The 26,774-nt window shown below is 39.5% G+C and overlaps 1 protein-coding gene across 1 annotated transcript in view; it reads left to right on the top strand.

The window, feature by feature from the left end:
* Positions 1-1,053: 1,053 nt before the first annotated feature.
* The window catches only part of LOC147817190 (teneurin-3-like), a 38,815-nt gene continuing 13,094 nt past the window's right edge, over positions 1,054-26,774 (top strand). Inside the window, exons 1-4 of the mRNA XM_087171481.1 lie at positions 1,054-1,129; positions 21,339-21,557; positions 23,661-23,781; positions 24,395-24,465. Coding sequence (XP_087027607.1) covers positions 21,455-21,557; positions 23,661-23,781; positions 24,395-24,465 — 295 coding nt within the window. The 5' untranslated portion in view covers positions 1,054-1,129; positions 21,339-21,454. The remainder of the gene's footprint in view (positions 1,130-21,338; positions 21,558-23,660; positions 23,782-24,394; positions 24,466-26,774) is intronic.

Below are 26,774 nucleotides of genomic sequence, written 5' to 3'. Positions count from 1 at the left end.
TTGAGGAAGTACTTATTTTAACACAAATCACGATCTTTTCCGAAACCTAACCAAGCCATGAGAGGGTTGATGGTTGTTCAGGTTGGAGGAGTGAAAGGAGCTGAAATAATTATGTAAATTTGTTTTTTTTTTTTATATTATTTTTGTTTACTGACCTTCTACTTTCAAACGTCACTGCCAAAATGCGACTGCATGGCACCTTGTTGTCCTCTGTTACGATTACAAAGTGGTGTCCTTCTGATATGTCTTTGAATCAAACACCTGTGGAGGCTTAAGAGGTGGCTGTTAAAAGTTGGCAGGTCAGTCTGAACTCATGCCATTTGAACATGTGAGCTGTGATTCACATCTCACATGAATAGTGAACCAGTTTCCCTGCGAAGAAGAATAATAGAGGCAGCAAAAGACCATAGAAAAGCTGTCAGCACAAATGCTTATAATGACCTATAGTTAACATTTCCTGCCTAGAGATTTCCTGCAGTTGTGCAAATACTGCAAGCTGTCGACTAAAGACAACATACTGTACTGTGTACTGTGTACTCTGGGCAGAAGCCATATCATGTTGTTACATCTCAATGAAAATTTTGACTGCAGTATGAATTGTGTGTTCTACCAATAGTCCACGTCGGTTTCTTTTAACCATGCAGGTGACCTTTCATGGTTGGTCTTTGTTCAACCAATAGGGCGCCTTGCCAAGCCAAGAGACTCATGATAAAGCCCGAAGAGCCCTAAGATTATTATGTCCCACCTGTGCTAGTAACATTACCTTAAAGAAAGAAGAAAAGAAATTCACATTTTTCAAGACCAAAAAACCAAAAAGGATCAGCTGTAGCTGAGCGAGAACCTCTTTCATACAGTGTCTGGACCAGATCTGATTTTTACTGTCGACACCGTGCAGCATGTTTCCTGAAAAAGCCTCGCCTGCTCACACTTACAGGAAATCGGTTAATGCGATTTTTTTTTTTTTTTTTTTTTACAGTTGATGCTCGTATCCGGGCCTGGTCAGTTACTGTTTCTGATTTTTCTACACTTCCTTGTTTTTCTGTCCTTAGCTCTGGATGCACAGACGGGAATGACACGAGTCGTCAGCAGACCGGTGCCATTCAACTGCTAGACCACACTCGACGAGTCGGTAGGTTCAACCCAGACCCTCCGGTTGTCTGTCCATCTGGCGTCTCCTGTGTTTGTCTATGTGCCTCTAGTTATTCCCAGTGAAGTCGAGCTGTCTATCCTCTTCGTTTTTGTTGAACTTGTTCTCTCTGCTTCTCTCTTTAAATCTCTCATTAAAGAGTGAGAAGATTAGCACCAATTTGCCTTGATTAGGCCATTCTTCTCACAGTTGGAAAAAAAAAAACTCAGACAAAAAAAAAAAAAACCACGCTCTGCAATTTGAACACGTGCAGCAGGCAAGTGATTGCGATCAATAAAAAAAAAAAAAAAAAAACTAGATGGAAAAAAAATGGGAAAAACTGAACAAGTGAAGGAATGAATTGCCAATTTCTGTTCCTGTCAAGTGCTTTTGGAAGGCAGCTCTTGAGGAAAAGTTGTTTCCGCTGAAGGACTCTTGACGGCATTGTGTGTGTGTGTGTGTGTGTGTGTGTGTGTGTGAGATAGAGAGAGAAAGAGAGAGAGAGAGAGAGAAGGGATGCATTCAACAGAGCCTGATTATCAGACATTTTTCTTTTGTTTCCACAATGGGAAGTGTAGGATTACACATAGTACTATTTTGTACGACGCATGATGCTGTTTGTTTTGTTTCTGCCAAAAAAAACCCCAAAAAAACAACTGTGAAGTGCCAAGGTCATTGTGGTTCCAGGTGCTGTTACATGTCTGTCAGAAATCTTTTGAATGTAAAATGATTTGTATAAGTGACATTCAGGGCAACAATGACTATTCACTGATTTGTGTCATGTGATAGTGCTGTCACATTTTTCTTCAAGAGATTAAACACAGCAGCTCTTTGCCTCAGTGCTGAAAGTTCAGGGAAACAAACTCCTTTTTACATATATAACAAGCTATATCAAGTCGAATCGAGTTCAGAGTGTTAGTATATGTAATAAAATAATGGTTACTACATTACAGTGCTAAGTCTCCATTTTAATTTGAGTAGGTTTATGTAAATATAGAATTAACTGTGTGGGAGCTAACCGCCCTTTAAATACACACTGGACAAATTGCAAGGGTTCAACTGTAATTGGACACTTAACTGCTGAACGTGTTTTGGGCAGCTGTGTTGTTTCAATGTTAGTTCATGTAGAAAAGATTGAGGGGAAGTTGTCAATACAAGGACTAAAGAAGAGACCATGTAAGTGAATAAAGAGGCTCAGAAAAGTGAGAGAGATCAAGAAAAGTTGGTTTTCCCAAAATCAGTGGCCGAGCGCAATCTGCCGGCACATCGAGTCAGGGATGCTCTCCGGGATCCAGGGGAACATGTTTCCCGTGACCATGACCTCAGAGCATTCACCACAGACGCAAACCTCTAATAAACCTGAAAAACAGAAAGTCCATGACAGTGGCATCATCCACAGCTGTGGTCAGTGCCACTGAGACTGTTCTCTTATAGCAAAGTGTCTCATCAGTAATCACTGTCAACCCAACTTTAATCCCAGTTCTAACCTGAATCATAAACACAATTCCAAAGTCTAAATTATACAAACACATAAAGACTGTGAGCTAAAAGTCAGATAGATTTGCTCTAAGAGCGGGAAGACGCTGACACAGTCACACACTATTGGCAGAGAGGGGCCAGTGTGGGTTATGACAGAACTTACAAAAGTCAGGCCTTTAAAGAGAATCAGCAAAATGTATGTCTCTGTATAAATGAATATATATAAAAATGTTTTACAAATTTTCACAGAGAGAAAGAAGCATATCAATTTAGATTATGTTTTTTTTTTGCCATTAATATATTATCTCTCTCAGTGTGGGTATCCAGATGTTTAATAGTACTCTGTGACTCGTGAACAAAACCCGTCATGAAATCTTCGCTGTCTCTCTTGTCAAATGTCGACGACCTGCTCACGGTGGAAACGAGTTCAGATACTTCAGTGGATGGCGAGTCCTCAAGTGAGTTTTTAAACCCTGAAATGTCAGCACCTTTTAAAGTAATGGATGAGTCATCAGTGATAATCAACAACAAATCAACTGCCCCACATATTTAATAGTTTTGTGCCTTTTAAACTTTAATTTAATGAAATGTCTGCTACCCCCCCACCACCACCACCACCACCGCCACCATGATGTGGTTTGCTGCTAATACGTATGTTCAGTATGAGCTCAAAGAAGCTCTGTGTCCATGCTAACTCAGTCCACGACCCTAATCCTTAAGTACAGATCATCACTCCTTCTTTTTATGAGAGCTGTAATGAAATACCACTACAAATACTACAACCTTCAGTAGCTGTTGTTAAAAGTCAGTCATGTTCTCTGGAGGTATTTTGAATCACAGATTAGCTTGGTCTTCCACCCAGGTCTCTGGGGATTCTGCCACATATGCGAACGGTCCATTTTAGCCTGGAAGGGATATGTTTTATGGTAATAATAGAATATTCAAAGATACATGCACACAGTGATCTACAGGAAAGTAATGAGAGTTTCAAACAGATGAGCAGGTGAAATTATTCAAGTTTATTTCTGGCCTGAAACCAAAGAAAATATAGAACAGCCATGAAGTTTCTCTTTGTTATTTATTCATTTATTTATTTTTGTTCCTTTTTCTCCTTTTTTTTTAAAAAACAAAACAAAACGAAACAAAGCAGTTTGTCTTTTAATATGAACAACAGCCACAAAGTGCAAGCATCCTCCTTTTATCAGTTAAGATGGGCAACACTGCCACTGTATCAAATAAGAGCTGAACTACATCCATGTCAGCTAATCACAGGTCCGAGGAGATGAGCAACAATTTATACTTCACCCACACCTGTCAAAGGTAGACAAAGCCAGTAATCTGTGCATGCGTGTGTGTGTGTGTGTGTGTGTGTGTGTGTGTGTGTGTGTCTGTGTGTGTGTTTTAGCCCAGTATCCCATAGCTCACTATTCCTGTCCAGTGCCATCATTTCTTGTTCATTTCCCTTCATGTAGTAAGGTAGAGAGTAAGGGTGTGGAGGTGTGATGGATATGTGTGTCAGAAATTCAACCTTAATACATCTGTGTCCTCTCACAGGTCTGCAATTAACATTTCTCTTACCCATAATCCCGAGGCAAGAGTTAAACATAAATTTCTTAAACATTCCTCACCAATCGCTCATCTTTCCCCAAACTCAACCGTAGAAACTTTCCTCTCGTAACGAATGAGCCCGTAGGTCGTCTGTGCAGCGGGTTACTATGACCCATAGTTACTAGGCGACATCTAGTGACCTAGAGCGACGAAGTCCACGTCAGGAGGAGGTTGTGGTGGACGGATGAATGTGCCACAGGAGAGCCGTGTTCGATTCCCATGTGAGAGTAGCAGTTTATATTGTTTTTATTATCCATGAGCGTTTAACAAAGTTAACTCTGTTGTTATTATCGTAACCATGACAACAAAGCTTGTCTAATGTTGCGGAACTATTTATTTTAACCCAAATCACGATTTTTTTCCTGAACCTAACCAAGTAGTTTTATCCTTACAGAAAAGCCACATTAACACCACACGTACAAAAATCACATGTTGCCTCCATGTGATTTAAAACATGTTAACTTATACAACAGCCGTGTTAATATTCAGTACAACAACCTCGAGTGGGATATTGCTTAAATGTGAAATGTGTGGAACACATGTCCTGGCACGTGGGAAACATTTTCGGGGTGTAACGTGTGAAGCCCATACTTAACATCAAACTTAAATTTACATGTGAAATCACAACATAACATGGGACTTTTCACTTCACTTGTGACTGGTCTTTTTCACACATAAGATTGGCATTCCCATGTAGACATGTAGTCAATTTTATGAAGGTTCATGTGAGCCTAAGTGAAACTTATGATAAGACACATATGAAATAGAAATGTGAAATTCATGTACAGGGCAGTATGGTGGTGCGGTGGTTAGCACTGTCGCCTCACAGCAAGAAGGGTCTGGGTATAACCATGGCGATGAACGTAAGTACGTCGATCTTGATAGTGTATGTGTGTTTATCATTGTAACCATGACAACCTAGGTCCGGTACGCCTGCTGCTGTAGGGGAGCTATAGGTTGTAACAGAGGGTTGAAAAAAGTGACCAGTTTGGTTGTTCAGGTTGGAGGACTGGTTGTATTCTAATCCTGGCTGGTTAGGCTGGAGAAGTCTGCTGCTAGCTGGCATCAAAGACCCACTTCACATTAAGGATATCATTTCTCGGTGTATGTGTTGCATTGTACAAATCCATAAAGGTTTTAGAAATAAAGCTGATAGAATTCCCACATTCTTCTCACATCCCTTGCATTATTCATCAAACTTCTCCAACTAAATGACAAAATAGGGAAAGATGTGGAGTGCTCTATTTGGTTTTGGTTGTGCTTTGACACTATTACTATTATTAACATTACTATTAATACCCCCGGCACGAAACCACTGTCAGAATCCATCGCATGTCCTCTTTCACCACTGAAAATCCTCAGAAAGATCTCCACACTCCTCCCCTGACTGAGGAATTCTTACCTACTTCATATCTTGAGTTCTTTCAAATGTTTTCTAATGTTTTTCATGTGTTGCACTGCACAAAATTTCAATTCCCAATATTGTATTTATTTATTTTGCTCTCTCTTGGCCTTAGACAGCTCAGTTGTGTAATACGGTACTTTTGGCCCATTTTGTCCATTGTGTGCGCTGCTCTCCATTTACTGCCTCAGTATGAGGGTAATGCTGTTTACAGGATTGTGTAATCTCCTCACAATAATCCCATTCACGAATCAGGTGCTTGTTGCAGTGCTGTGGTGAGAGCTGCAGGAATCAAAGGTTATTTTGATTTGATTTGATGTAGTCTTTTCCAACAGGTGAAATCTTGTTAGGTATCTTGTTTGTTCACTGTTCTGCCATGAACTATTATCCATACGCATCTTAAGTGGCATCTATAGTAGACAGTATGATTGTATTGCTCCCCATGTGCTTAAACATAGGTTATGTGTGTGTTTTTTTTCACAGAAGGATTAAATGTTTCATTTTTTTTTATTTGACAATAGATAAGATATACAGCTTCAGCCGTCTCCTCATCCTCCACTTCACTCCTTTTGTCCGTCCCTCCTCTCTTGAGCATGTTATCTACTTGTTTTTTTTTCCCTTATCTTTTGACGCAGTGAGACACACTTACACAGAAAGACACACATACACGCAATGTACAATCAGTCTTTTGTCTTGCCACATGAAAGCTGCTACCTGAACAGGAAGGAGGAGGTACGGTGACAACAGGCAAAAGACAGGGAGGAAAATAGGAAGCTGAGCTAAGGAGTGAAACTGATGAAGAAATTTTACCTTTATAAAAAAAAACAAAAAAACCTTAAGATCTACTATCATCTAATGTGTCTGGGAAGTAAAACATTAAAGATATTAAAAGGAGAGGGAGAAGAAAGTGAGAGATGGAAGGCAGGGGGAGAAAGAGGAGAATGAAGGACTGAGAAGAGGCTGGGAACTTGAAATCAATGGACTCATTGTTAACAAGAGTCGACCCCCCAAACACCCCCTACACACACACACACACACACACACAATCACACACACCTACGCTAGACCTTCAACCGCCCTCCATACGTCACTCCAACTGCTACGAGTATCTGTTTCTGTGTTGGGTTCTGAATCTATCAACCACCTTGGATTTCAGTTAGAAACGCCAAACAGATGCTTGTGGGAAGTTCTGCCCAGGGCACACTGAGTTCACTTCTCCAAAGCTCTTCATAAAAAGCTCATTACTGAAATGTAGGGGTGAAGTCAGGTCATTTGGGACATTGGGTTAAATGGGACATTTAAGGTTTTGCATCTTGGGCTCTTTAGATATAAAAGCCGATAAGGGTATAAAACCAAAAATGCTTGTATGTTGCATCTTATTAGCTGTTTGACTTTTAATCAAAACATTTTGACGTTAAACTATGATTTTTATGGGAAAGGGTTTTGAGCATAGATTTTACATAGCGCTGGACGAAGCCTCCGTGACGTCAACCACAGGTTTCTGAAGAGCGGTTTTGGAGCTCAGAGTGAGCTGCTCCACCGTCGCCATCTTGCAGGCACCTGACTCGGCTGAACGGGGCGGGTGTGGAGCTGAGACTTTGGAGCACGCCAGTGAAACCAGTGAGTTATTTTAACATGGTAGTCTATGGGGATTGACTCACTTTTGGAGCCAGACTTTAGTCGTCATTTGAAAAACTTTCCGTGTTGGCTTTATCATTCAGCCTCGGAGGAAGAAGCAGAAATCCATAACAAGTTATAAAAGTAATACTGAAAGTAGGCTTCTGCTTTTTAGGTGGTTTCCTCGGTAATTTATAAAGAAGTGCCCCAAATTACTATTTCACCCTCGTTGAATCATATTGGCTCTTCATTAGTATATTGAGAGTTATCTGTGTTTAAAAGAGATTTTTTAATACACCCAATATTTGAAATACAAATTTGAAAAGTTTTTCTACTCACAATGCAAATTTCCATCCTATACTGTTGAGTGAAGTCTGGCCGTTGGTCACATCACTTCTCCAGTCTCTACCATTAAAGCATTGCAGTGGAAGTGGCTACAATTAGATAATGTAATTAAAGAGTGTCAGTCAAACCTCAAATGATCCAAAACCATGAGGAAAACACAATGGAATTAAGGCATTTCTCTTTCATGTATTTCATTTAAATTTCTGAATGGGTCCAGACAGATGGGATTTTGTCTCTTCAGTGGAGTCGAAGTCATTTAAGTCACATGCATCATTAATGTCAAGATTCAGTTACTAAGCTTTTTCCCATTGCACTTGGTTAGATTTTGCTTTTATCTGTGCACAGAATTTTCCACCTCAGACAGATGTAAAAAAACGGTTTTGTGCTATTTCTAACATTCAAATTGCATAAAAACTGATTGTGCTTATATCACAATTTCAAACATAAAAACAGTCCAGTGATTTATTTTGTGTGATTTACATATGTTAAAGAAAATAAATGAATAGAATAAAATTACCTGCTAAATATTTGCACTTTGCTCTTAATTTGAGTAAAAAAAATTTAAGTAAGCAGAAATTACAATGATCATGTTCATTTCACATATCCTCTTACATTGATGATACTTTCCTCGTTGTTAATGCACCACAACTAAATGAATATACAAGAAACAGTGTTATTAAAAGAGACGGGCTTGTTATTCTCTCCTCTCTCCATTTAAAACCTATAATGTGTAGGATTTAAACATTTTTGTCTCTGGCGACTCCTAGTGGTGGTATCAAAAAAAAAAAAAAGCCTAAGAATGTGAGGTCACTGTAATGAACGGGGTAGTGATTGACTGTTAGAGATCGCGCTGACGCACCTATCGGCACACACCTGCACCTGGAGACGGTGTTTCGCTCTCGTGTCAAGAGCCGCTGTCGCTGTTCGCGCTGAGGTTTATCGGATTGTTATTTTCTGTTATTGTTTATTATCAACAGCCAGAGGTGTTTTTTTTTTACAGTCGTTCCACCTGGATCTGACTTAGCCTACAAGCTCTCACAGAGACCAGTGTGGTGTTTGACTGGACTGGACGGTTGAGATTTATTAGGCTGCATTATAATTCTTAATTCGTTATAAATGAGGGTGATTTTAGATGTCGCTTACTGTTTACAGCCTATAGGTGACTATTTACAAAATCAAGGTCTAGTTTCTACTCTCCAAATAAAGTTTGTGAAGTGGCTGCGTCATGAGTGGACATGCTGACAGATGTGCCATATACCATCAGACCCCCCCCTCGCTCACGTCCTGAGAAAGTCAAAAACCCCTTGAACATTAAATATTCTTCTGCTCAGATATCTTGTTTTTTTATTCTAATACCTTCTAGGCTTTAGAAAACATCAGAAACATATTTAGGAAAAGTCATGGAGTGAGAGATCTGTAGTTTTCATTTAAACAAAGTTATTTACATAATAAAAACTCAAACAGTCTGTAAGACTGTCTTGGCTGTGCTAGAGTTTACTATCAGGCTTTTAATTTGAAAACAGTAAGCACCATTAATTGTGTTGATAAAAGATGTGAATGGGACCTTTAATGGTATTTTGTGACAGAGAATTGTAGTCTACGATAATAATTTTTGTATTTTTTGTTTTGAAATTGCTCTGAAATGTAATCTAAGGTACAGCAGCAGTACAAAAGTCACTCACATGTGAACTTCAGAAGTCTGCAGATGACCTGTGTCTGACCTGGACACACCAGCCAACACTGATCAATATATGTGAAAACCCTGCGATGTGTCCATCTGTGTTGGTTTGTCCTTGAACTTGACACCGCACCCCCCAACCTCTTCCCAGGGTGTTGCTTCTGGCTGGCCGTGTTCTCACCCTGACCCCCCACTCACAAGTACATACATGGATCAGTGGTGTTTCTGTTGCAAAAAAAAAAAAGAAAAGAGGATGATGAAATTATATCTGCCTCGCCAAGGCACCCCACCCCCCCCCTTACATGTCCTCTCACCATTGTCTTTTCTTTTCTTTCCTTTTACATCTCACGTTTCCTCTCTGTCTCTTTTATTTTGTTATTTTCTGGTGGTTTACGCTTCCCTACCTCACTTCTCCATCTGCAGATCCTCGTGTCAGTGTGTTGCTCCCTCACGGACAAGGCCATCCCTGCAACCCTTTTTTTTCTTTCTTTTTTGTTATCCCTCTCTCTTTTTTAATCTGAGAGGAGAGAGGGGGATTAGGTGGGAGAAGGGGAAAGGTAGGAAACAGAGAGAGCGAGAGAGAGAGATTATCCCAGCAGATTTGCACTTGTGAACTCACTGAAACTCAGGTCAGATAATGTGGGAGTTATATGAACAGAACGAGAGAAAGAATGAGGAAGAGCAGTAAGACAAACAGCAGTGGGAGAGGGAGAGGGGGTGGGGGGGTATTAACAAAGAAAGAAATGGATGGATTATTTCAGATGAGCACTGTAAGTTTGACTTGATTATTCCGCTGAAACGAGAACAGCTGGGACAGATGGACAGAGAAACTAAGGTAGGCCACAGACTGAAAGCTAATACAGTATACAAGTTACTTCCTTTCAACAATCCATACTTCCTGAAGGAATCTAGAGATCAAAGCATTAGCGTTTACATATGATGTCTCATCTACTAAATCTGATTAAAAAGTCAGCACAAGCTGCTCTGGAGCTGAGTTACAGTTGTCAATTCATGTAATGTGGAAATCTGCGACTTCTTTACTTCCGACTTAGAGAACTTTTTAATGCAGGCAGATCTGGGCCTTAAGGTGCTAGATGTGAGTCTGAGTACGATTCTCTCAGAAACAACATGTCAAGACCAACCAGTCCTCCATCCTGAACATCCATCAGCCCTCTTCTACCACCCAGAGGCGTGCCTCCTGAAATACCGCCCCCCACCGCGGCAGGTGTACCCGACCTCGATTGTCATGGTTACAATAAAAAACATGATGTCTGTACCGACAGCAGCGTACCTACCTTTGTCGCCAAGGTTACTGTAATAACGATCATGGCTTGGTTGGGTTTAGGAAAAGATTGTCCTCCTGTACAAAACGAGCCCACAGTTCGTCTATACAGCTGGTTGCTAACCCATAGTTAGGTTTTGTTGCTAGGCGACATCTAGTGGTCGTAGTAATGATGACAGGAGCAAAGGGGAAAGTGCGGTGACGTAGTATAAAGAGAGACAAAGTCCACGTCAGGAGGAGGCTGTGGTGGATGGATGAATATGACACAGGAGAGAGGTGTTTGATTCCAGTGTGAAACCATTAGATATTTTTGTAACCATGACAACAAAGATCCTGTAATGTTGTATTTAGTACTTATTTTAACCCAAATCACCATCTTATCCTGAACCTAACCAAGCCATGAATATTATTATAGTAACCATGGTGACGAAGGTAGGTACAGTCTGCGTGTTTATTATTGTAACCATGATAACAGAGGCCCGGTACACCTGCCGCCGTAAGGGCGCTATTTCAGGAGACACTGCTACGAGTCGTATGAGAGGGTTGAAAGGAAATGTGGTTGGTTAGGTTGGAGGAGCTGTTGGTACCGGCTCCTCTATAGGCTCTTCAATAGGAGAACAATAAAGCTGTGCTGTGTGTGTGTGTGTGTGTGTGTGTGTGTGTGTGTGTGTGTGTATGAGTGGTGAATTACTTTGAAAAACCACAGTAAAGGTATTAGAGACTCAAATGTTTTTCTCTTTGTGTAACTAAAGCCGCATTTCGACGTACCTTTTAGTTCCAGGTACTTTTCTTTAGAACTAAAAGGTTCCTGTGGCCCATTGTTGTCTACGTTTCCACCGTGACCTAAAGTCCTCGGAAGATTATGCAAAATTATTACTTGACATTACATTATTCACAGCACCTTGAGTCCATAACATGAATGAAAATTGCGTCCGCATCATTTTATTTTCAAATACAGGACGATCCCGTATTATACGGCACGAGTGGCAACCCTAGCCACTCTGGTTGTTGTGGTCCTTTATTTTTTGGAGAATCACTCAACCCCTCCATGCCCTGATCTCTATCTCTCTCTCTCTCTCTCTCTCTCTCTCTCTCACTCACACACTCACACAAACATACATGCATATTGACAATGAACCAGTCTTTTGGATTGGCTAAACACATCAGCACGTACCTGTTTTTTGCACGTACATATTAAATCCAGCTGTGAACTGACCACTTGCGATCAGATAACTGAAGATGAATGCAAACGCAGGTGTGAACAGGGCCAACATTACAGAAGTCCTGATGGCTCATTTTAAGCTTTCTTAGTACGGGCTGTGTGCAGAAGTAATCAAGTTTGTTATAAGTTTCAGATCATGTACTGTAACATTCACTGATGACATTGATTGGCAAATATTTATCTAAGGAATGTGAAGAATTTTGTCTTTATGTTCCTCTTATTCTTGTTTGAAAATTACAGGTGTCACATTAAAGTCATTTCTGTCATGTCATGTTAGAAATAATATATTTGTTGAATTTCAGCAACAGTCAAAACTTTAAAAAAATAAATATAAAGAGAACCTTTTAATTTGCAAAATATAAATGTAAAGAACTTGGAAAACCTGCAGTAGATTTGGATGGGCTTATTCCCAGTTGTTCAGAGGTGGACACGGGCTCTGGCACAGAAGCTGAGCGATGTGCTGCAGCAGGAAAAAAAGTGTTTCAGCCACTTATCAGTGTCAGTGTATCAAGTGTATGGTTCATTATAAATATTTTCTCAACTGTTCAGCTCCTGTATTGTTACACACAAACACATTTCTGTTGGATATTGGCCATATTTTGTAGTTGACTTTTGGGGCTGAAAATGGTCAAAGACATTGAATATTAGCAGCTGGTAGCTTTTGCTATTGGCAGCTTCAGCCTGAAACATCACGTCAGACTGTAGTGTATCTGTTATAGTGTGTGTGTGTGTGTGTATGTGAGTGTGTGTGCAGATGTTCCCAACAAGGAATAAGGGACAAGCATCGCCCAAAGGCCCCTGAGATGGATAGTGCGAGTGTGTGTGCGAGTGTGTGTGCGAGTGCACATGTGCGTATATTCCCTTCAGCTGTTTTAAGGGTGACCTCGATGAGACAGCTCTGCCTGTTACAGACATACACACACACACACACACACACACACACACACACAGACATGCACACCCTCCAGGCTGTTGCAAGTGACAGTATCATTGTGAGAGAGCTGACAAAAATTAAATGATTATCAGTCATCTGGTGACAACGCTGTGGAGGATCTACTTAAAATGATTGTGCCGATGGAGCATTCCGACAGCGCAGGGGCAGAGTCCTTGCCCACCTCTGCAGGTTCCACCTGGGGATCAGTTCCTGGTAGAGGCGCTTCTGGCTCCGTTGTGTGTTCCGATCTGCACACTTGGCCGTGGTTGTGGTTCCTGCACAGGGGGAGTTGGGATCTCGGGCCACAGTGTAAACCGACCGTGCACTTAATTGTTCTGACGGAGCTTGTTGCTGGCAGGTGAAAAAGTGGCACCATGTGTTGGAGGGGTAACACAGCTGTCTGCTGCTGCCCCAGGCCTACAGAAGAGTTTACACTTAGAAAATGCCGCAGTGTAGGAAAATTGGTCTAAATTGGTAATTGGTAAATTTAATTTATTAATTTTCACTTTTTAACATTATCATCACATAGATCCAAAGATTAAGATATTCATTTTCAGCAGTTTTCCCTCCTTTACCTCCAAATGTTTTTTGTTTTTTTTATCTTTTGATGCCACAAAAGATACCTACCAATACCACAGACATTTTTACTGGTGTAAGGTCAAGAGATTTAGCAGACATACTGTCTGCCTTGCAGTGACGATTCTAGAGTCCGTTGGGCCCAAAGGTAAAACATCCACCTCTATGTGATAAATAATCTGGCACCAGTGAAAAATCTGTGAAATCTTCACATTTTTGAAATTCCAAATTTTCACCTTAGTAGAATTTTTTTAATATAAATATAAAAAACTTGGAAAACCTTTTTGATTTTCAAAAATATAAATATAAAGAACATGGGAAACCCTGGAATTTTCTTAATATATAATATATAGATATAAATGGCATGAAACCATGCAATTTTCCAACTATGAGTATAAAGTGAAAGACCCTCAGCTCCCTACTGATCAGTGAGCTGGTAACAGCTTCTGAGATGTCGTTGCAAATGTCTTGCCTGTTCACAAGCTGCAGCTTTACACGGGTAAATGGGTGGAAATAAATGTTTTTGGGTCATTTGTGTAAACTGACCACTTAGAGTTGAATACATATGCAAAGTAATGAAAGAATCAAAGCAGTTTTTCTTTTTTTAAGTATATTTTTGGTGTCTCATTCCAAGAAAAAATGTTTCTTTCATTTGTGTGTATGATTTTTACAATAATTCACAGTTTCCTGGGTTTGCAGGGAGGTGGAGCACATTTGCTGAGCAGCAGCATGAGTTCTCTCAGCTGAGAGAGACTGAAGACAAGTCAGAGCTAATGTTGAATTTGGAGGAAACTATACAACTGTTGAATGTTGACAAATGACAACCACAGATTTAAACAAATTCTTCCGATTAGTCTTACATTTAATAACCTTTATTCAACACCCTGTAGAAAAGAGTCAGGCCTGTCTCTCACATTTTCTGATTTGCAGCATAGTCGATGGCAACGCTGTTGATTTTTCATATTTCACTCATCATATAATACATACAGTACCATACTTTTAACGTGAATGACTTGCACCACAGTGTTTACCTACACGAATGTGTAGAAAACCAAAAATGATATGAGCGAGGCTCTGGATGGAGTCGATGCACAGCTATTCTCATCACCTTTTAATCTTAAATGTATTAAGTAGAAATAAATCTACTTGCAGTGTTCCCCCGAAACCTCTCTCTCCCCACATGAATCTGTATTTTACTTTTACCTGAAGGGACACAATGAATTAAAGGCATAATACTGAGAGTTTACTTGCATTAGTCTTATATACTACTCACCAAGTGAATAGCTCAGGGACACAGTTCAGTCAGATTTGTAAGATCTTCTTTGTGGCTACTTTACTGTCAACGATGGAGCGAGTAAGAGAAAAATAACATGTACAGGGAGCTGGTGTGTGTCAGACTCAAACCCATTGAATCTTAAATACGTGACTCTGACCTGATGGTAGACTCTCCCAGGCCGACCTCACCTTTACGTTTCTTTATTTCCTGCTTAAATGCTTTTTCTTTTTTTGTGGAATGATTTTTATTGGAATTGCAAACCATTCATTCTGCCACAGTGCATGATCTGTCTTATTGATTAAGGGAATGACTTTAATAGCACCTTCTCATATAATATGGTGTCAGGTTAACATAAAACATGAAAGCACACACACATACACACACACACACACACACACACACACACACACACACACACACAGTCATAAGATATAAAGGCATCTGTGCCCTGTATTAACCACCAGATCCCCCTTTACAGGGCTTCATTTATTATCAATATTCTTACACACACCATTGAATCACTATGTTTTTGTCTTCAAACTTTGTCCTTTCAATAGCTAGAATGAATATTTCATACTTGTAGTAAGGCTTGCTGTTTCTCTTTCTGTTAGAATTAGTTTTCTAAAAACTAAGTGAGAGAAAGGAGAAAAAATGGTCATGGACATTTTCTTTTTTGTTTGTTTTATAAATAGGAGATATCCATTTTTGGACTTCTGCACATATCAGAGCCACCTGTCACACACCAAAGTCTGTTTTAAATATATTTTTGTCATCAAATTGTATTGTATATAATAAGATAGTCCTCCTCTGTTTAATGTTAGTCTCTGTCAAATTAAGATCTTAAATCCAAAGATAACATAATCAGAAAATAATCTTCTTTTGTACATTCATACAGTGTGAAAGAAATTCATAGATACATACATAAAAAAAGAAAAAAGAAAGAAAAAAGAAAACCCTCCTTACCTCAGACAAAGGTATGTCTCTCTGAGCAGTTTAGACTGAGTACAATACCAGGGGTGGAAAGTAACAAAGTACATTTACTTGAGTACTGTACTTCAGTATATTTTCCAGTATCTGTTCTTTACTTGAGTATTTCTTTTAGAAACTTCTGACTTTTACTCCACTTCACTTAAAAGACAAATATTGTACTTTTGACTCCACTACATTTCTATGAAGTACTCTTACTTTGAAGCAGAGCTTTTAATCAGTGGGATGAATTATTTTATTTTGAAAATATGATAAACTTTACACTGTGTTCATCACAGGAGAAAAACCAATCACTGTCAGTCATGTGTGAACCTGTCAGTGTCCTAACGATGGTGACGTTATAAAGATGAGGCAGAAGATTCTTCAACAGAGACCTGATCTGATCTGAGGTCTGTGTTTGAAGGTTTACAAATCAAGAGAGATTCATTTACTTATCTTTGCTGTGTTTACCACGACCAGACTTTATCACGGTATAAAAAAAGAAATAGGAAAACAACAATGGCTCCTTTTGCTGATTCAGTTGTGTTTTTAGTCTTTGTATCATATTCTACAGTCTTTTTATTCTACAGGTTCTATAGTCAGTCAGTCAGTCAGTCAGTCAGTCAGTCAGTCAGTCAGTCAGTCAGTCAGTCAGCAGGTTGTTTCAGAGTCATTATGTTCTGTAAATGTGGATCAACACAACAATGATGTTGATCAATTTTTAAGATTAAGCAGTCCAGTACTTTAACTCCAGTAAAATCTGACTGAACAACGTTCACTTGTATCGGAGTGATAATTGACCTGTGACTCCCGTCATGGAGCTGTGGACTTTGTCCTCGAGACAATACAAGCATTTAACCTCTCATGAGAATGCAATCAAACACTACAGCAGGGAGTAGTCGTAGTAATAGTACCATGACTGTGATGAATGCAGTAGTATTGACAGCAGTAGGGATAGGAGACAACTGTCACTGTGAACATTATTGTGTCTTGTGTCTAATTATGCAGGAGCATATGGATGTGTACTGCGGTTTTGAGGCTAATTAAATATTATTTGCTGCTAAAAGGCTCCAAATAAAAAATGACGAGTAAATCAAAAGCGACAAGGTTTCCGACTGGCGGCAGTTAGAGGTTAATTGATACTAAAATAAAAAGCAGCGCTGAACTGTCTCTTTAATCCCTATTAGCTTTTCTTCACTGTTCATTGAAGCACAGTTTTCCTAATTAACAATTTAATTATTGATGAAGCACCTGATCAAGCTCTGTTAATTCACTTATTAACGGGAAAACAACAGCAAACTGATCGTTGCTTTCACTCATCATTCTGTCCTGCGTATTTCTGTTTTCCCTCTCATCCTACTCTCTCTCTTTTCATCTCTGTGAAGTGAAAATACCAGACACTCGTTCAACTCAGTGCTTTGTGTTGAATTATTGTTTCTCTAATTTTGATTTAAAAAAACACGTGGGCTGTTTATCTTTCTTGTATTAAATTTATAATGATGTACATTACATATACTGAAAAGAACATAATCCTCACAATGCCCCCCCTTCTCTGCTTTTCCCTTTCCTGTTTTCATTTTCTTGCTCTTAATCAATCCCTCTCTTTCTCGGTCTGTTTACTCTCTTTGTCCTCTCTGTCCTCAGTGTCTCATCACTTTGCTTGGCTTTGTCTCCTCTCCATCCCACTTCATGCATCTTGTCTTTCGTTTTGAGCCTCAGTCCTGTTTCACCTTTTTCTCTGCTTTCCCTCTTTCTATGTTTCTCCTCTCGTCTGTCTTCATTATTCCTCTGCTCCCAGCATCTCACACATTTCCCTTTTCCTTCATGCAGACTTCATTCAATCAGACTACCCTCATAAAGGATTTATCAGTGGTTTATAACTAGTTTATTAATTAGCTTGTTAACACTTTATAAATCATTTATAAGTTATAATAACACTAGATAAAAAAGGGCAACAGCGACCTGTTGGAGCCTTATTGTGAAGTGTGACACACATCATCCTTTATTAATGAGTTACTAAGTCTCCCTATTACCAGTTATAAATGGTAGCGACTCATTAGTAAGATTAATGAGTACTAAGCATTAACTTGATCTTGCCAAATAGTGAGATTGCATCAATGTATGAAAACTTGTTTATAATTGTTTAACAACCGAATTAATGAACTAATTACAAACCATTTATAAATCCTTCCCAAGGGTAGACTGATGGTAAAGTGGTACCAGACCTTAGCTTTCCTCACTTTTATATTTCATATCATCAGATGTAAGAAAGCAGTTGGTCTGTGGTCAGTTACAACGTGTATTTCTCAATCTGAAGTGCCACTGTCACCCATCCCCTGAGTATGATTCTGTGATCGTAGCGATGGCCGAGCGACCGCGGATATGCAAATGTTGTTACTTGCCTGACTCACATATCCCACATCGGCTGTCGATCAGATTCCCGCATCAAAGAACTGTCAGCAAACTTTCCTGCTCAGCAGTCTCTCTTTTCTCTCCCATCTCTGTGCGCTGTGGTCTGTTTGTTGCGAGCTCACACTTTTTGGAAAAACTGTGGAGTCAAACAGTGCAAATTTCAGGAGGAGTTTCCAAGTATATATCATTACTTCGCTTACTTCCTGCCCGTATTGTCTGCTGACATGTAGGGCAGCCACTTCTGTTTGTTCCGGGCCACTGTCTTTCTAGTTTTTTTTTTTCTTTACTTACAAATATTGAGCTAAACCCAAATACATTTAATAAGTGATTTCAAAGAATCCTGTTGCTCTCCTATGGGGCCTTAGCTCATGTAAAGTGGAGCTCCCTAAGCTAGTACCAGCACATTACTCTGAAGAAGAACATGTGGTAAATGAATGATTAGGGTCACTAGTACTCGTCACTAGTACTCCAGAATAGCTTTACTCCTCATCCTGCTGTTATTAAAAATAAGATTATACATAATGGGATTAAAGACAATCTCAGTCCAGACTGTTCTGGTCTGAGGTTCCCCAAACTACTGAACGCTATCAGAGAAGGGGCGTGCTGTTCTGTCTTCCAGAATCTCTTGAAGACTCATCTGCTCCAAGAGCACCCCCTCTCTTAACACCCCTAACACCCTACATGCCTAACAAGCACTTACTATGCACTTCTTTACCTGATCACTTCGCACTTATTGAATAGATGTAGTACTTAGTACTTAAACCAAGGTCCCCTACTGCACGGAAGCTTCAGTGATGTTTCTCAGTTGTAAGGCTTTGGATAAAAGCGTCTGATAAACGAGTAAATTTAAAAATATGAATGCAATTCTCAGCGGTACAAGATCTAGTTAAAAACTGTAGAAGGGATGCAAAAACTGAATACTGTGGACCAACCAAACAAACAAACACACACATTAATAATGCAGATACACAAACACACACACACACACACACACACACACACACACACACGCATGTATGTCCAGAAGGTAGGGGATTTAAGGCTCAGTGTCTCAGATTAAGTTGATGGCTTATAAGGCTGTCTGACCACTGCCCCCCCCCCCCAGCCTTGTTCAGCCTCTCTGTATGTTTTACACTCTCTTCACACACTTACTTCACTTTTCTTATCTGTGACTGAGCTCAGGACTCAATATTGAATGATGTATATATTAATTGTTGCCAAGAAAGTCAAAAATCATATTGTGTGACACCTGTGTTTTTCTTAGACCAAGGTACGTTTTAATGATTTTATTTTATTACCTGGAGCCAAATTTTCTCTTCATTTTAATAGGGACATCATCTAGATAACAAATGGGCTTGTAAATAAAGCCTTGCTTTTTTTATTTGCACCTCCTACATGTGTCAGAGAAAAGCATGATAGAAACTGAGACTGGTGATGCATGTCTCAATTTTCAGTGAAACTGGGAAAAAAAACAGTTTTGGCACATTTTCTCATCAGGAGGAAAAATTAAGTGTGGCAGGTGGTTACCCCTCAAGCTTGGTCACATATTGTATAAAACTGTGAAATGCCTGTATCATTACAGCCCCGGTCTTTTTGATCTGTGCATCACATTGTACAGACAGCATCACTTGCACTTGCTTTTCATTTGTGCAAATAAGATATGAAGAAATATAAATGCTTTCCAGGATAGAGCAATTCCATTTCTATTCCCCTTTCACCAACAGCTCCTCCAACCTGAACAACCACACAGGTCACTTTTTTTAACCCTCCGATGCGACCGATAGAAGTGTCTCCGGAAATAGCGCCCCTACGGCATCAGGCGTACCGGATCTTGGTTGTCAAGGTTACAGTAATAAACATGCAGACTGTACCGACAACAGCGCACCTACCTTTGTTGACATGGTTACTATAATAACGGTCATGGCTTGGTTAGGTTTAGGAAAAGATGGTGATTTGGGTTAAAAATAGGTACTTCATCAACATTACATGGTCTTTGTTGTCATGGTTACAATATAAACAACTAATTTCACATGGGAATCGAACACTGCTCTACTGTGTCATATTCATCCATCCACCACAACCTCCTCCTGACGTGGACTTTGTCTCTCTCTATACTACGTCACCGCACTTCTCCCTTTGCTCCTGTCATAATTACTACAACCACTAGATGTAGCCTAGCAACAAAACCTAACTATGGGTCATAATAACCTGCTGCACAGACGACTTATTGGTTGTGTCGTGCCTTTATTCCGTCTCACCACCAAGGTACAAACATGGAATTGCGGGGGGCCATCGATGTTGGTCTTTTCCGGAGCCGGATCAACATCTGTGTTGTGTTGTACGTCACGCCTCTGATTCTGGAATGTTATCTACAATCACACTCTGGGGCGATATTAGTCTGGTTTTGTTTTTGTTCAGTGTGAAGAAGCAAAGGCAGCATAACGATGGGTATTCTTACCGACAAAATGATTCCGTGCGATCTCTGTATCAAAGTGGCAAGTGTTCCCCAGGTCAGCTGCTTCGGGGGAGTCGGGGAGGAAGGGGAAACCGGGTATGAGGGTTCATTTTAGAAACTACATTTAGTCTCGGAACAGCGCTGGCGACATCTTAAAGACTAAAGGTTAAAGTGAGGGATAAAACAGGAAACTGTCAAGTTTAACAATGAGCTGACGGTTCATTTGCATTCATAAGACACACGTTACATGATTCATTGAGAGTATTTAAAAGTTCTTCTAAAAGTTCACATGCCTCCATGAAAACCTTTATTCAGTCGGCTTGGTAACTACATTAAATATATGAATTAAGAATCTATTTATTTTAAGCTTCAATGAACCAAATGAATAGAAGCACAACGTGATATTAAAGCCTCGTTGTTAATTAAATAAACCTGCAAATCAATATTTCTTTCTAACCTGATATGAATGTCCCTCTTTGTCCCTCTGTGTGATCATCTTTATAAAGACACTGGACGTGAAAGACTCACAGTGTCTCTTTTAACCTGTCCTCACCAAACCCAGACTGTCTATTTTATATATTTTTCTAAACGCAGGTAAACCCACTAAAATACTGTAGGGGATTGACTCCTTTCCCATTGTCTGCAGATGTGTTTGTCTTGTTTTTTGTTTCTTCATTTTTATTTTTTTTCAGGTGTGTCACGATTGACATAACTAACGCCCCATTTGACTCATAGCATTGCACTGGAAAAGGGGCGTGTCCTGCCAGGTGTCATGTTTCCGCTCCTGCCGCTCGTGGCCGGTGCCGATAAATACCTGACCAGACAATGGAATGGATTTTTGTCAACCCAGCCCTGCTGTTGTTGTTGATTAACATACACTGATGTCACTGTAGGATGAGGTCTAGTTGTTGCAACTCTCAGTCTTTGTCTTTGTCCTCTTCTGTCTCTGTGTGTTTGCAGGTGGAGTCCAACAACCCTTCACTCTCTCCGACTCTCTCTCTCTGCCTTCACCCTCTGTCTGTGTGTGTGTGTGTGTCTTTCTTTCTGTGTGAGCAGCTGTGCAGCAGCATGCCTGTATGTTTGCCACCAGCACAAGCAGAAGCATTATGGAAGTGAAAGAGCGACGTCCATACTGCTCACTCACCAAGGGCCGTAAGGACAAGGAGGGGCCGTATACTGGTGAGACAGCTCCGATACTGCAGCTCACTCATTCCTATAGTCACTCATTTATTTGCTCCCGTCTTTGTTTCTCCATTAATTCAGTCAGTCAGTAAATCATCCCATTGCCATTCAGAGATCATTAGTTGGCCTTAAAATTTTATATTAATGATATTTTATATTACAGTGCAATATCTTTTGATTACTGCTGCTGTGATTACGATAAGAGCCTCCCATTGATTAGAGACGTTTACAAACCACTTGTGTTTCTAAATTCATCCAGCAGACATCCCACCCTTGTGCATGCACAAAGTTTGTGTGCAATGAGGGATTGTTGCCAACGTTTTTTAAAGTTTTGAGAGAACTCATTCTTTGCTTTTACCTTGAAACAAAGTGATTAGATTAGGGGTTAGAGAAAAGTTCCTCGAGCATTGGTCCAGGACATCATGATGTCATAATGACTAACTTACATTATGATTACCAGTAGTTGTATCAGTGTCTGTATGTAGTCAACAACTGACTGTCAAATCGCAAAACAACCCCTGTGTACAGTCTGAGAACACACAGTGCTTATCAGAATGCACAGATTTGATTGGCTGAGTAGAGTCATGTGAGATGATTTACAACACAATTGGCCCCTGAGTTCTCTTCATGCAGAAAAGGTTCTGGATGTGTTTTCTGTGCCTGAGGCTGTTCTGCACAGCTCCCCTCGCCGTGCATCAGCAGCTTCTTGTCGGATGTTCTGACGGTGTGGTTGTGAGAGGCACAAGGCCGCACAGCTTTTTGGAGACACACATGGCTTCCACATCTGGAGGTGATCAGAATCCGCAGGCTCTAACTGAGAGTTACTGAGAGACGATTCTTTTTTAAAGACCCCCGTTAAGACGGAACTCAGGGCCATGAGTCCAACGTCATCGAAAACCTTTGGGGCATGTTGTTCTTTTAAAGTCGTCCAGGAGGAGAGAGCGAGAAGATCTTTCCGCATCTGATTTATAGACCGCTGAGTCCAGCCCACTGAGGTTTCTCACTCTGCATTCTTCTCCGTTCTTTGTGCTTTCCATTCAGCTAGTTTGTGCTTCCTCCCAATCCTTGCTCCTCCAGGAACCTGGAAATTGATCGAGGTCTGTGTCTCAGAGGAGACGAGGAGTGAGGAGGGAGGAGGCTCATAGAGGAGCTCAGAGCGAGGACTCACAAGTGTTTCCTGCATGAGTCTGGTTATTGATTGGTCACCTGATGGAATGAGACAGGGCTGGAAAGCAGCTTTACTATAATGTTAATTACATTGCATTTGTAATACTGTAAGCAAAACACCTCTCCAAACTGTAATGGCAGTCCCAGCAGTGACTTTGCTGTCATTACTGTTTATTCATAAAATGAAAAAAATATTACATGTGTAGAATCTGAATAATGAAAAGACTTTTTCTTCATCTTTTCTTCATCTTGACTCATTCACAAAAAACATACAGAGCACCAGACTAATGCAGCCACGTAGTCACGATCATTATTAGTCCTCTAATGTCATCCTCGTCCCGATAAGGGTGTCACACTCTGCCAGTGGTCTTTCATAAACTTTTCAAGCAATGATTTTATTCAGAATATTTACTGTGGTTTTTACTTCACTCCATCTTCTCTGTTTTGTTCTTTCAATCATGAACAAAGTTTAATTTGTGTTACTTCTCTCAGTCACATTCTATGACACCCTGCACCCTGCATATATCTCCATTAAGTATTACAGCAGCAGTCGAACAAAATGTGGCAGTTTGTTTTATTGTGCGTGCGTGCGTGCGTGCGTGCGTGCGTGCGTGCGTGCGTGCGTGCGTGCCTGCGTGCGTGCGTGCGTGCCTGCGTGCGTGCGTGCCTGCGTGCCTGCGTGCGTGCATGCGTGTGTGGGTGTGTCTACCTCTCTTTAAAAAGCATTTTTAAAACCCATTTCTACAGGCTGGTTGTATTTGTTGTTTTAATGAGACTTATTCCTGTTATTTATCTTTTAATTTTCAATAGACTGATTTTTATAATTTTATGCATTTTTATGGTTGAAAAGTATTATATAGATAAAGTTTATTATAATAATAAATATTATTATTATTATTATTATTATTATTATTATTATTATTATTATGCTAGGTTCATCAGGGGACAGTGAAGACTGTGCTATTGGCTCTCAAGGACTCCGGGTCCCCACTCAGAAGTCCTACTCCTCCAGTGAAACACTGAAGGCCTTTGACCAGCACCAAGACCAGACCAGGTTAGAACTAGGATTACATACATTTTAATGTTCCATTTTGTCTAACCCAATGGATAATATTAAACTTGTGTTATAGATATGTAATGCACCACAACATGTCATCAAACGATCGTCATGATTTAAGCTGGAGCAGGTTTGGGTCCAGTCATATCTCTGCTGATCATTCCACAGAGGAACTGGTAGCTACAGTTTCTGTTCTCTTGTGAGGATTGAAATAATGACTTACTATTTTAAATTCCCATGTTCTCCCTTACTATAGTGAACACACCCCTGTAGACAGCAGACATGCATTTCTGTAGACAAGATACCTTTAGAAGGAGAAACGTCATAAGAGAGTTTGAACCCGAGCACTTTGATGTCATCACAACATGTCATCTTGATTGACAGTTTTAGAGTATTCAGTAGTTTGTTGCTGGAGCTACAGTAGCAATTAAAACGTATTGTATATGTATGACTGAGGCACCTCATGTCTGCTTTCATCTCAGTGAATAAACATCAATTTTAGCAGAATGCTACATTTTCTAACAGAAACCCTTGATCATCCAATGAAAATCAGTGGCTGTCCTTCCTTGTAGTAACACAGCTGATCACTTTTGTCCTGGGTTGTCGACAGGTTACTGTACGGAACGACCAAGGGACACAAGGACATGGTTCACCGTGAACAGGATGATTACAGCAGACAAGGTGAGAGTCTACACACACACATGCAGTTCACAGGCACATACGCTGCCCTCACACACTCAAAACAACAAGACTCAAATCTATTTATGTTGAACTAAACTGGTATTCTGTTCATAGAGCATACAATCATATATGTATCAAACATGATCCAATTACAGTTACTGTGTTACATATATGGTCTTTATTTCCTTTTGGAGTTTCTTTAATGTATGATTATTATTATAGCTACATTACTATCATACTACTTAGTAATCATTATTATAAAGACACGACTGCTAGAACTCACGCACGCACACACACACACACTCACAAACCACACCACACTAATCTCCACACCCTGGCTCTTCTCATACAACACCACATACATCAGCACAACAGCTTCAAAATATCATATGTACGTTTGCCCATTATTGATATTACATTTATACACTTGTCTTCTGTGTGGATGTTTGGTTTTTTTGGGGTTTTTTTTGGCTTGTCACAGTATTTCACCAATGAGCTATGTGTTAAAACCTGTCTACTACTCCTAATTTTTTGTTGTTTGTTGTCACATTATTTATTAATTGATAAATTTAAAAAAAGACATACATTTAGTTTAGTTTAGTTTATTTAGTTTATCTCGAACATGTGCGAGTAACACAACAAAGTAAACTGAAAAACAAACAAATCCAATAACAATAATCAAAACAAAAATAATAATGTGAACCCAACATGTCCGAAAAGGAGTAGGATGAAGCATATGCTTATTTAAACCTACCCCTTCTCCACTACTCAGTTATCAATCTTTCTCCCCAAACATATATATAACATTTGAACAGAATGTAAATCCTGATTTGCTATATATAAATATATCTAGCTAAAGTTTTAGTACTTTGTTATTTGGTGCTTGGGCATGTATTCGTTCCCAACTTTGTGGATTTATATTTGGATGAAACGTGTTTAACACATGAATGGTCCTGGATGAGACAGACAGAGATGGTGAAGGTGTGTTAAATGTGAAGGTGTGTTAAATGTGAAGGTGTGTTAAATGTGAAGGTGTGTTAGGCTTTGATGAACCGCTGACACAGTGACCGTCAAAAACGTCTTGTGAAAGAAATAGAGAGGTGGGTAAAAATAGCACATTAAAAGAAAAAAATGCTTTCACCACAGATTGCTTCCATTGTTCTCCAACTCCAATTAACACGGCATCAATATTTGAGAAATGAAAAATTCATAATTACTCAATCATCTTATCACCTTGGTTTTCACTGCTGGCCTAATTGGAGCTAATTTAAAATTAATATAACTTTTAATTGAACGGCAGCACTCGTTATCTCTTGTTGTGCCATTAATTACAGAAAGCTTTTATAATATCCCTTTTCATTTGCTGATTAAAGATGAAGAGGCACATACTCAGATTTTACCGATAATTTGTTTGTCTTCTTTTCATTTATATTTTAAAGGATTATTACACATTATTTGAACCTGATTTCAGCCCATTTCCATTCGACGTGAAAGAGTTACTCCTGATGATTTATTCAATTTAATGAGAAAAGTGTTCAGAATGTGTAATCCACTCATGAAACACTTTCCAAATGTTACAGGAAAATGGAAATGAAGATACAGAAGCCACTTTTAAACACGCACGCATGCTCTTTTTGGTTCTGACTTTTTTTTATTCTTACAAAAAAACATTCCATCACATGTAATTACCAAAAGGCCTGCAGCCCTGCAGCCATTAAGCATCTCTCATTATATTGTGAGTATATGATGCTAACAAGTGACAAATAAAACTACTGGCACTTTAAAGCAAATCTTTTTTTTTTTCCAGGCAGATATTTAACACATATTTCTTGCCGCATTGCATCTTCTTTCTGTTGTGAGTTCACACTTTGCATTTGCATCAGTTATTTTTACGTATTCAAAATAATCACAGCATTCTTACACTCAATTACACTACATTCTCCTATTTCTCAATAGGAACCACACTATGGTAATTACTGCCATGAACAATATACTGGAGTTACAAAAGAAAAAAAGGGTTTAAAAACTGTGTTTATTTATTATTTTCATCTTCCAGCTTTGTTCATATAGACCACTTCATTTCATTCATGAATGCATGTGTTTTATAGAATTTAATTAAAATCTCTGTTTAGATTAACATCTCTCCATTCATAACCAATGTTGTAAAAATTCATTCTGTGTCATTAAGCAGCCAGAGTCTCATCCCATACGCAAATATATGATATGTACATATATTGAATTTCCATACATGACATATATGTACATATTAAATAAAAGTACATAATGTAACAATTCTATATCAAACCTGT

The sequence above is a fragment of the Seriola lalandi genome, unplaced genomic scaffold (assembly GCF_002814215.2).
Source record: "Seriola lalandi dorsalis isolate HSWRI2012SDOR001 ecotype SW California unplaced genomic scaffold, Sedor1 jcf7180002055006, whole genome shotgun sequence".
In the NCBI taxonomy this organism is placed as follows: domain Eukaryota; kingdom Metazoa; phylum Chordata; class Actinopteri; order Carangiformes; family Carangidae; genus Seriola; species Seriola lalandi.
The sequence above is the reverse complement of the archived record's forward strand: the minus strand, read 5'-3'. Positions and strand labels throughout refer to the sequence as shown.